Genomic DNA, 12,727 nt, shown 5'->3' with positions numbered 1-12,727 from the left:
GGTGGGTAGGGGAACAGAGGTGGGGGGAGGGGTATGGGAAACTTTTGGGATAGCATTCGAAATGTAAATAAAGAAAATAATAATAATAAAAAAAAGACCTTTCCACCCTATGCACTTCAAAGAGCACCATCAAATCTCTGCCTGTGAGGATATGGAATCTAATTTGAAGGGCTAGCTCAATCAGCAATGTTCGATGAAGTTTTCAGGGCACCCCTACTCCATCATACAATCTTACGTGTTCTTTAAAAAGTATTTTTTTAGGTTCATTCATGTATTTGTGTGTGTGTGTGTGTGTGTGTGTGTGTGTATGTGTGTGTGATGTATGCATGCACGAGAGCGCATTCCTGCCCCCCCCTCTCTCTCTCTCTCTATATATATATATATATATATATATATATATATATATATATATATATATATATATACACACACAAAAGCCTGAAGAAGCCTCAAGAGGGTATAAGAGTCATCCTGGAATCAGAGTTAGAGTGTGTTGTTAGCTGCCATTTATGTACTGGGAATCAAACCCAGGTCCTCTGTAAGAGCAAAAAGTGTTCCTAATGACTGAGCCATCTCTCCAGCCCCAGCCTTGAATGTTTTACTATAAAGCCGTGTACTTTTATTCTACTACATCCTGGGAGGTATGCCCAGAGCCTAGTGTAGTGTAATCTGAAGATATTGGACTTCAGCTTGAAAAATAGGCTTATGATGAGAGAGACCATGCCTCCTTGAATGGGAACAATCTACTATATGCTCTCAACACCCCACGGTTGTAGCTGAGGATGTTTGCAGGCTGGAGTTGGCAATAGAACGCAAAGTGGAGACTTAACTGCCTAACCCTGTTCCAGGAGAAGCCATGAGATCACTGCCAGGTTTTATAGTCGGTTATCAAGTAGGCAAAATAGACAGCTCATAGTGTAGTCAATAAGATACACTATGAAATGTGCCTGTTCTTAACGGGGTCCCATTAGAAGAATTAAAAGCCAAAGGCCTGAAGTATGCCTCTTTACCCACATCTGAAGAAGAAAATGCAGACCTCCAGAGAGCCTGGCTTCATTTGCAGAGCCACTTGCTTCTGCTTTCAAGTCCCAAGAACTCATTTCACTCCTGAAAGTTCATAAAGGAGGTGGACTTACTGTGGCAGGAAGGGGGCTTTTGTTGTGGTTCAGAAGACAAGGAAAGCAAGATCTGTTTGGGAATCAGAAACCAATGGCAGAGCCCCAGGATGCCCATATGAATGGGCAGCAAAGTGAGCAGTGTTGCAATGAGTGCCGTTTCCTTGGAGATTGCCCCCAGTTTTATCCTCTGGGGTATGCCAGGCAATGTCCTGAGGTTTCACATACTCATGTCTTAACTGTACACAGCAAATGGAAAACACAGGGATGGATGGCAGTGTTGGTCTGTTGCTATATTAGGGCCAGATTGAAGCCATCTGCTGGAATAGGCTTGGCAAGGAAGAAACCCCATGCTTGGCTTAGCAGTAGCATCCTCTTTCCTGCCATTTTTATCTTTAAGACAGGGTCTTCAGCCAAAGACGACCTTGAACTTCTGATCTTCCTGCTTCCACCTCCCAAGGGCTGAGATTCCAAGCCATGGCCACCACACCCAGTTTACATAGGGCTAGAGATTGACCCCGAGGCCGTGTATGCTTGAGACCAGCATTTTCACTACTGAGCCTCATCCCTAGCCTCCTCCCCTTCCATTTCTAAAAAGAATTTATTTTATTTTATGTGCATTGGTGTGAGAGTGTCAGATCCCCTGGACTGGAGTTACAGACGGTTGTGAGCTGCCATGTGGGTGCTGGGAATTGAACTGGGTCTTTTGGAAGAACAGCTAGCGCTCTTTATCACTGATACATCTTTCCAGCTCTACTCCCTCCCCTTCCATTTTGAGGGCAACCAGAGCTGCCCTGTACCACAGCAACTTCTTGATGCCCGTTTTCCTCAGAGGATGAGCATTTCCTCGTTGTTATATGCTCAGGCCCTCAGAGGCTTTGAAAGAGTCCCAAAACTGATCTCCTTGACCACCAAATCCTTCTTCACTGGCTGCGTAGGCTTGAGGGGCTCTCCCTCAGACCCAGCAACTTTCCCCCCAAAGCTTTTTGGGCAGTGGCTTTAGTGTGTGTGTGTGGGGGGGGAACGTTATACCATGGGTTAAAAACAAAACCAGAACAGTGCATCATGGGTTTGTTTATTGCCAGGGTCTCTCATCCAAGACTAGGACACTCAAGAGGCAAGAGCTTCCGTAGCTGATGATTGCTAGAGAAATATCCATGGTGAAATAACTGATTGACCCTGCTATGGGGAAGCTCTGTTGGAAGAGGCCGCCTTGGCTCTTAAGAATAAAGGAACGATTCCAGCCTGCAGCAGACTATACTCCTTTTCCAGGTCCCAAGAGCCTCGAAACCAGAAAAATAAAACTTGAAGGAAATGTACGGGTCACCAGTTCAGCACCGTGATTTGACATATAGGGCAACTGAAGCTTTAAGTAGGAAATGCCTTGTCAGAGGTGAAGTGGGAAGGCCTGGAATCTAGAGTTCCAGACCCCAGGGGATAGTAAAGACTCCTTGGGGATTCCAAGAGGAGATTTTCAATAACCAGGAATAGAGGACTCTCCTTTCAGAGCTTTGCCCAGTGCAGAAAAGCTTTCCAACACAAACAACAGGCAGCCCCTAATGACTGACTGTTATTTTAAATGGATCATCTAATCTACAACACAAAGGCCACTGAGGCAAAATGAAAGTCTGGGCTGAGTGTGTAATTAGTACAGATAGTTGTGTCTACCCCCCTGGGCATCGTTAAACTGATTACAAATAGAAACAGATTTTTAGATGAAGCTGGGGGAAAAAAAACTCCTTGCTGGCCCAAAAGATTCTCACAGAAGAACCACTCCAAAATAAAAGCAATTTATGATCCTTTCAAAACATGCACTTAACATGTTGAAAATATAGGCTGAAAAAAATTACTGAAAAATATGAGTGATTTCAAATATAGTGGTTTGTGGTGTTTCTCAGAATATGTTTGGTTTATAGTAAAACCTAGTTGTTTCCCTTGGTGTAAGTTTGGCTTTTCATAGACTTTTTTTTTTTTTTAAATATGTGCTACTCACTGATCCCCAGCTCGTGTTCCCACAGGCTTCTTGTTTCGTCAGGACAAGAGATCTGAGTCATTCTGGCTTAGGGCTGTGCTTCACACTGATAACTGGGATCTTTCTAAGCACAGAGATCGGATTGTGCAGGTTCTGCCTTAGAAACTGTGGGACTGCCCTTCCTGCTACCTTCACAATAGTTGTAACATTCCTAAGCCACGTGGTCTTACTGAACATCCACTGCCTCCAGTCTCAGTTCTTGAGCCCTGCTGTGGTCATCACACATCTCTTAATGGAGATAGCCAAGTTGGCTTAAGAAATCATCCTAGATACTTCCCTTTAGGTTTGTTATCGATCCTCTTGGTAATTTGCTACTGTCTTCCTATGAACCCTCTCTGTGATCTAAGGAATGTCTATCTGGTTTATCTATGGGTGTGGTGCCCTTGCTGAAGTACGGGATTCCTTGAAGGACTAGCTAAATCTTCCTTCCGTCTTTTGCTTACTCCTTGGGACACCATACCTACGATAGCATTGTTTGTTAAATGAAATTGGATTCTGTTTCTTTCCTCCAGGAATGTCCTTATTTATCTGTGACCAAGATCCTATTTTCTCTGTCTCCCATAATACTTTCTTATTCTTCTCAGATACCTCTTTCAGCTCTAATCCTTGTGGCGGTGGCCCTAGCACAGAGTGTGCCTTTGCTGGGCTTCCTGTCAGTTTACACCTCAGGCACCGCACTGGGGGATTGAGTGATAGGCATCTCTTCCTGCTGAAAGGAAAGCCTCACACAATCTCTAGCCATAATTTAGATAAGGATGTTCCTAGAGGCCATTTGGTGGCCTAAATGTGTGCCTGGGATCTCATGGCCTTAGCCATCATTTCTCATTTCTTGGGAAACAGAAGTGGTAATTTCCACATCAGCTCCCCCAAATCAAGAACTCCCTGCACTATCCTATAGAGTTTAACAAGGTTTCTTAATCGAAAACATGGTGAACTTGATGTGGAAACAATGCCTTTTGTCATGCTTTGGAAGTTTCCTTTTGTGATATATAGTCAACAATTGAGGTTTTTGGTTTGGTTTGGTTTGGTTTGGTTTAATGAAAATCTATTACTCCTTTGTCCTGCAACATATTTGGTATCCAGAATTTTTCAAGAAGCAGTAGGGTGGGTCTGAAGACATGGCTCACTCGACGATAAGAGCTCTTGTTCTTGCAGAGGACTTGGATTCAATTCCCAGTATACACATAGCACCTCATAACCATCCATAACTCCAGTTTCAGGGGATCCAGTCACTTCTTCTAACCTCCATAGGCACCAAGCATTCATGTGGTACACATGTATATACACAGACAAAACACTGATATCTAAAATATAAAACAAAATGAATACATCTAATCAAAACTTTTTAAAATAAAGAAAAGAAGCAACAAGGCTTCCTAAGAGGTGTACAGTTAGATGCTGGATTCAGATAGTACAGCTATTAGTTGCCACGGAAATATGGACCAAAAGCATTACCCTGAACTTGAGCTTCCTCATTCCTAAAATAGTAATTGCAATACCTACTTCATAAGGTGGTGGGAAACGTTAAAGTAAATGAGATAAATAGCACATTGCCTGGTATACATGAGCATTCAATAGTTTACTTAGAGGTCCCTATTATCATTTCCATGCATAAGATCCAAAGAAAACGTTTAGAGGGTTGAGGGCACACTTGCTGCACAAGCCTGAGTTCAGTCCCCCAGAATCCACGTGGAAGAAAAGAAGCTACTCCAGAGAGTGGCTTTCTGACATCTACCCTCACATGGCAGGCGCGCGCGCGCGCGCGCNCNCNCNCNCNCACACACACACACACACACACACACACACACACACACACACAAATAAATAAATAAATAAATAAATAAATAAATAAATAAATAAATAAATAAATGTGAAGTACAGCTTTAGAAACTCCTGGGTTGAACATAGTGTTACACCTGCTGTAGCTGCTCCAGTCCTCAAGACTGTTTAGTGTTGGTGGATTATTTGAAGAGCAGAGCTAACAGAGCAGGAGCAAAGTGGAAACATTAATAGATATTGTTTCATCTTGATGTTGGGTGAGAGTATCATCCAGAAAAGGAATGTGAGAGCAATGCAGAGAGCCTTCTCATTTGGGTCAACCCTAAAAATACCCCCTCTTTGCTTAAGTGGAGAAGCTGCCGTGGGACCCAAGGCTTGGCTTTCAACAGATCAGCCATATGTGCTCTCTGCTTTAGTGAAATCTGATCACGAACTAAGCCTGTGCTATCCTTGCCGACTGACAGCTGACCCCAGCCTTCTTGTGCGCTGCACATAGTTCACCTTTCAGAGAAAGAGGTCTGATCTCCAAGTAGAGTGTTGCTCTTTGTTCTTTTCCCTTTTATTTTGTCTGTCTGCATGGACTGAGGGGGATCTGGATTACAGCCTGCTAAATTACTTTTCCTAAGTAACAGAGTTCCCTGGAAAACAAGATTTGAATTACTATCAGCACTTGGGCAAAAGAAACTTGCTTCAATTTTAGATGAGTGAAATAGAATCAAATTTATTCATATTAAAAGTTCCATCATCATCTCTTTAGGACACAATGATAGAGAATTATAATAAATTGCAAGATCAAAAAAAAATACTTGGTTTTGGTTAATATAAGCAGATGGTCCATTATAATATATATTATTCAAATTAATAGGGAAAATATCCATACCCATCAAACTAAAAGGCAGATAATATGGAACTGTTGCCCATTGAGAAATATAATTAGTAAGCCAAAGCACAGAAAAAAACTTGATCTATACTGGTGACCAAATGTATGCAAATTAAGGAAACCTTGTGATAAAACGTCTTGTTTCTTCAGGTGAGGCATATTAAAATTGGTTCTCTCATCATCCCTGGTAGCATTATAGAATGCAATATCCTTTTTGGAAGATGGGGTCACAGCCTATGAAATCAGAGCCCCTGACTTTGATCTCCTTGACTAACCCATGCCAGCCTCAGAGCTGCCTGGCCTTAGACCCCGCTCTGCGTGTCTTCTGAACCAGTTGAGTCCCCACACTTGCTTCCTGGTACTTACTGAGTATTTTCATGACCTGTAATAAGAGCTCTTCCTTCCTCTCCTTGCCTTCATTGGGTAGAATCCCAGCCATTTCCTCCTAGCCCCCGGCAATGGGGCAGTTGGTTGGTTGTAAGTCACTCACATCACCTTCACAAGATACTGAAATAGAAACAGTAGCCATGGAGTCATGCAAGGGGGAAGGGGTGGGGTGGGTGGATTGGATCTGAAAATGCAAATTTGCAAGAATTTGACCCCTGGTCTGGTGATCTTGAATCTCACATAGAAACCTCAATCTGCTTAGATTTGCTTTCTTGGTGACTTTTGTTTCAGACCAAATCAAGGACATTTTATTGTTTTGTTTTGTTTTGTTTTGTGGAGTTTTTTATTTTTTTATTTTTTTTTTCAGAATCATGTACACATCTCATACATAATAGGCAAAGAATGCAAGACTTTTACCCATGAGCCTCTCTTAGCCTTACTTCACTATCCCATGTTTTCAGGCCTGTCCAGCCAGAAGTCTCATACACCCCAAGATAGCTAGAAATGTACCCCAACACAAATTCATAAACTTACTTAAAACATTAGGAGAGTTTGGGGTAGCTTTTTCTGGAAGAAGAGAATAGCTTGCTTCAGTAACTCTCAAATATGAACTTTGTAGGTGACAGTGCTGTATCACAGTGACAAAAGGCTGGACACACTTTCTTTGATAGATGTGACTTTTTGGTGTGGTTTTATTGATTTTTGTGGGGGAGGAAACTGTATAAAAGAGGAAGTACTTGGGGAAAAATAAAACAGCTTTCAACAGCAAATTACCCTGTCCTTCAACATGAACTCAACGAAGTCCCTGGGATAAGAATATCCAGTCCACTGTAAGGGGTTAAGGAAAAGTAAAATTCCTCCTCACCAGTCACCCTCCTTCCCTTCCCTAACACACAAGGACAGATTAGTTCACCAAATAGCCCATTTTGATGTAAGCTCTGATGAAACTGACCTTCAACTCAAGGGTACATATCTGCCCGGGAGATGTTGCAAGGGGCCAACAAACATCCTGTTGTGTTGGCGGAGTAGAGAGGGAAGTGCTGACTGACTCACTCCCGGTTGCTGTGCTCTAAAAAAGAGCACTTCTGGTCATCTCCTTCCAGTCCACGTCCTCCAAACACCTCCAAACACACCTTCTCCTTCCCACCTCTGGGAACCCTGGCTCTCCAAACAAAAGAAAAGTCGAAATGGGAGTTCCTCACCAGTCCAGACAGACCAGAAACTGTGAATGGTTTAGACCTGATGTGGGAAAAAAGGCCTGCGACTCAAATCCTCTTTCTCTTTTGACAGAACTGGCATATGATCTGGATGTGGACGATGCTCCGGGGAACAAGCAACATGGAAATCAGAAGGACAACGAGATCACCACCTCTCACAGCGTGGGGAACATGCCGTCCCCACTGAAGATCCTCATCAGTGTGGCCATCTATGTGGCGTGCTTTTTTTTCCTGGTGCACTGACTTGCCAGTGTCCAGTGCCTGTGCTGCCCTGCAGCACCTGTGGTCCCTACAGAAAGGGAGCCACCTTCTTTTTTTTTTTTTTTTTTTTTTTAATNTTTTATGCCTCCTCCCACCACCATTAAGTAGGAGACTAACCATGTGTTATGTTTTCGAAAATCAAATGGTATCTTTATGAGGATGGTAAATTTTAGTGGTAGGATAGATTGTCTTTTTGCAAAGAAAAAAAAACCTTCAAGTTGTGCCAAATTATTTTCTTACATTTGACTGTTGGAACATGGTTGACATGTTCCCCTCTTTTCTCTTTCTCTGCATGGATTTCTTTGACCAAAAAAATAAATAAATAAATAAACATTCAAATAAATGGTATTGGTCCTTTTTAATATATATATATATATAGAGAGAGAGAGAGGGTCATATACTTCTCCCTTTATCCAAATTTTGCTCTTCTTATCTGGCTTTCTATTCAGTGTAATCCCATTACAATCCAAAAAACAAACAAAAACAAAAAACAAAAACAAAAACCCTGCACAACCACTTCTTTACCTATACGTTCTGAATGAGTACCAATGCTGGCTTTGAGTCCTGATTAAACTGCCTATTCTCAAGGTATATCACATGCCCAGTCTCTTCCATTGAGAATCCTTAGGTTGTATTGTCCTGTGTATGAGACCAAAGGTGTCACAAAAGAGTTCCACCATGACCTCTCTTTACAAATTTCCCTTTTGAAATGAAGAGATGCCTCCATTGCTAACGTGCTTGCTTGCCTTAAAAGTGTGAAGACTTGAGTTCAAACCCCAGCCCCCATACAAAGACAGCAAAGCCTGGTGGCATGTGTCTCTAATGCCAGCTTTGTAAAAACAGAGGCAAGAGAAACCCTGAGTTTGCTAGCCAGCCAGCCTATTCAGTGAGCTCCAGACCAGAGAGAGAGATTGTCTCAAAAAGCAAGGTAGAAACAACCTAAAGGAGCCTAAAGTTTACCTCTGGCCTTCACATGCACCAGTACACATATGTACATCAGCATACATATAGACGTGTACATACACACAAATGTCAAAGAGAAAAGCTTCTGGGCAGGTTATTTATAAGTCATAAGATCAATATTCTCCTTTTTCATAAGCTAGAGAGGTGGGCCGAAGCATAACAAAGAATTCTCTCAGCTCTCTCCTGCTCTCTTAGGCTTACTCTCTGTCATGTCTCTTCAAAGACCACAGCATGACAGAGTTAACAGATGTCCTGCATTTGGGTTGTAAAAGTGGTCATCAGTAAGCTTATCATTTACCAGACGCATCGCTAAGCCGCAGCCTCAGTTGGCTTGTTCAACAGTCACTTGCATAAAGCTTGATTTTGTGAACCTATTGAGTAGCTCATAAGGCACCAGGTACTAGAGACAGTGTCAAGAGCAGGAGCCCTTGATCACTACCCTCATAGAGCTGAGCTCCCAGCACTCATACTAGCTCTAACAGTGTCCTTCCATGAATCATAGGCCCAGCACTCTGACTTCAGTCCATTTTTGTCCACAGACAACATCTCATGGCACTCATGGCACTTACTACTTCCCTTTGATTGCCTTCCTGCTGCCAGAGAATTCTGGGAATAACCAATTTGCCATTTTTTTATCATGTATATAACGCTCTGTACATGGCTTTCCTGCCAGGTAATGTCAATGCAGAGAGCCAGGGTGAGGTGCAGGGAGAGGATAGGCAGTTCTCTTTGATGCTGGGAAATAGTTCCCCGCAGGAGCTCCAGCTTCCGTCCCAGAGTAGAAGGTCACCAGGGGAAGCAGAAGGTCCAATTTATCACAGCTTATCTTCCCATCCAAGTCCTCACTCTTACTGTCCCCAACATTCTTCTATAGGTCTCCTGCCGAGCATAACTTTCCAATACCCACTTGTCCTTGTCCCTTTCAGAAATCCCTGCAAATGCAGGTTGGAGATGTGGGACCTGCCTTTTTCTAAACAAATTCTGTTTTTGTCTTGTTGCTGGTTTTATTTTCTGACATAACGTGCCTGGTTCACAATGGTTGGTGAGATACAAAGAACAAGAAACTACCTTTGTTTTGAAGGTAGTTTGAAGATGAAGCTGTTCTTGCTTCACAAACCTTTGGTCCTGGATTTATGAAAATGGAACACTGAGAATGTTCATTCCTTAGATTTGCAGCCTGATTCACTAGCAACAACAGACCAGAAGAAGGACTTAAACCCAGTTATCATCTAAAAACTTCCCCTGTTATTGTAAAAAAAAAAAAGCTTTAGTTAATCTAGCAAAATAATAGTAGTAGTAGTAGTAAAAATAATAAATTGGTAGCTGTGAAACCACGTTTTGTTCCTGTTACAAATGTCTCCACCCTGAGAGTCAGGCAAATGAAGTTTCAGTAACAAGGCACCATGAACATTAATTACCTCAGATATTTTGCTACAATGATGGCAAGCTGAGTGACACAACCATTGGTGTCCACTGTTAATTAAGGAGGTGTGGTCTGGAGATAAAGCACAAATGGCTAGGTAAGCATTCTACCAGTGAGTACCACCCCACCCCTACTGTTAAACATTTGATTGTTCAGTCACTTTCCCTTCTCCCTCCATAGATGTACATTCAAACACTTGGGATTATATTAACATACAACTCATAATGTAACCCAGTTCTTTTTTAGTGGAGTCTAAATCTCTCTTCCTGTTATATCAGCCCATTGATCTGGCTCTCCCATAAAGAAGAACAGGAAGTTAAGGATAAAATAAGGGCTTTTCACAATTGTCCTTCAACAATAATTGTTATACCTCTTTTTGGTTCTTTGCTTTTCTAAGCATGTCTTAGAAGACCCATAAGCACGTTTGCTTTTCCATGCCAAAATGGATCAGTAGTTCTGTGGGCCTGTGGTGCAGGTACAGACTATGCAGAGTGGAAGAGAGGGCATTCTGCTTCCACAGAGGCCCAGGGCCTAAGAATGCAGAGGCCTCCTTTGCAACCATGAACTTTGATACTAAGACAAGATCTCTTTTAGGCTAGTCTAGAGCTCATTATGTAAGAGAAGATGATTTTAGCCTAGAACTCACTATGTAATAGAGGATGATTTAAACTTCTAATTCTCCTGCCACCTCCTCCCAGAGTTCTGGAAGTAACAGGCATGTGCAAACCTACTTTGTGTGATATTAGACCTCATATATACTAGGCAGGCATTATAGCAACTGAGCTAAAAATCCCTAGTCCCTCATATACCATGCTAGACAAATTACCTTGTAAACAACTGAACTACCAAGACAGCTTTGAGAAATGGCCACCAACAAAGTCTTTCTATCTCATACTTACATCTTTTCCTTGTTTGTTGCCTTGCTCGCTTGCTTGTTTTTGAGAGAGAATTTGTCTCCCCTTGTAGACAAGGCTAGACTTGAACTCACAGAGATCCAACTGCTTCTACCTCCTCAGTGCCTCGAGGAGGTGTACACCACTCTTCCAGAACCACTATTAGTTTTCAAAAACAAAAGTCTAAATATTTTATTTTCTCTACGTGATGTTTCAAACAGTATCCCTGTGCGCCCCCCAGTGGGGGTGGGGGTGGGGCAGGGGTGCAGTTACTAGTGGTGATGGCGGTTCACAGTAGTAGTAGTAGTAGTAGTAGAGAAATTCTTTTCTTGCCAAGGCCTCAGCATGTTTGGAAGTCTTCCTCTGGAAGCCCCGCTGAGCCGCTTTGTGTGCCATACAAGCAAATTAGTCTTGTTTCTTGAAACTCGCACCTTGCTTGGAGCCAATAGTCATATTCTTCAGCTTGATCACACACCTCATTCCCTAGCTCTGCTGCCAAGTGGCTTTTAGCTGTTTCCAAAAATCAGATTGCCTTCAAGAAACAACCCCTTCCCCCACGCAGAAGATTCAGTGGATTAGGAAAGGTTTTTTTTTTTTCCCCCCTCAAAGAAAATTTCCAAAAAATATGAGGATACTTTCCCCTGGCATAACGATTCCCTTCCAAGGGGGCCACTCAAAAACCAGAGGTGCCAATTAGAATGTATCTAATCTCCTTGGTTTGCCAAAGGACCAATAAAATAGTCTTACTACTTTTTATTCACATATATATGGAAACTTTGAAGGATACACATTGATAATATAGCAGAGGTCAGCCAGATGGCTTAGTGGGTACAGAGGCCTACCACCAAGCCTGACAGTGACTTCCAGCCCCAGGACCCTTTCCCAACAGTCACCATGTGTTCTCTACTTGTACACTGTGGTATGCATGCCCTTCATACACTAAAGAAATAAATGTAACTTTATTTCTTAATAGAGCAAAGGGTTGACATGAAGTCACTACCAAATAAGTGTCTGATGGATCCAGTATTCATGTTCCCAGTACTTTGAGTAACACTTTGTGCATATGGTGTATCACATACTAAAGACAGAATATGACAGACTAACCCCTGCCTTCTTCAGATGTCACATCTACTGTCTGATTCAAATAGGGAATTGCAACAAAATCTAAACACCCTATGTCATAGGACTGTGATATGCAAAGGAGAACAGAATGCAGTCCATGCAATGTGCAATCCCCAAAGAAAGTATAGAAGAAAGCACAGAAGTTGGATAGTTTGTAAAGTAAAGGAACATGAGGAACGTGGGGAAAATGTCCTTTGTAGAGGGCGAAAAGTTAGACAAAACAGTACGTTACAAGTTTGTAGAGCACTATACACAAGGTTCATTGCTCCATTCCTGGTTATGATGAGGCAAAACAAGTCCCCAGGATAAGGCACAGTTACAATATGCAGTGAAGCACACATGAAGTATTATGCAGCAATTAGAAACAATGAGCCTGTGTAGATCCCAAAGCATAATGAGATGTTAAAAACAAGCTTGGTAAGATGAAAGGATGGACTATCCAGAGACTACCCCATCTGGGAATCCATCCCATCATCAGACACCAAACCCAGATACTAATGCACATGCCAGCAAGATTCTGCTGAAAAGACCCTGATACAGCAGCCTCTGTATCAGGCTATGCCAGTGCCTGGCAAACACAGAAGTGGATGCTCACAGTCAGCTATTGGATGGAAAACATGGCCCCCAATGGAGGAGCTAGAGAAAGTACCCAAGG

The 12,727-nt window shown here is 42.4% G+C and overlaps 1 protein-coding gene across 1 annotated transcript in view; it reads left to right on the top strand.

Moving 5' to 3' along the window:
• The window catches only part of Gpc3 (glypican 3), a 334,864-nt gene extending 326,850 nt beyond the window's left edge, over positions 1–8,014 (top strand). Inside the window, exon 8 of the mRNA XM_021187739.2 lies at positions 7,484–8,014. Within this exon, the coding sequence (XP_021043398.1) occupies positions 7,484–7,653 (170 nt within the window). The 3' untranslated portion in view covers positions 7,654–8,014. The remainder of the gene's footprint in view (positions 1–7,483) is intronic.
• Positions 8,015–12,727: the final 4,713 nt, after the last annotated feature.

Source organism: Mus pahari, chromosome X (genome assembly GCF_900095145.1).
Source record: "Mus pahari chromosome X, PAHARI_EIJ_v1.1, whole genome shotgun sequence".
Classification (NCBI taxonomy): Eukaryota; Metazoa; Chordata; class Mammalia; order Rodentia; family Muridae; genus Mus; species Mus pahari.
The sequence above is the reverse complement of the archived record's forward strand: the minus strand, read 5'-3'. Positions and strand labels throughout refer to the sequence as shown.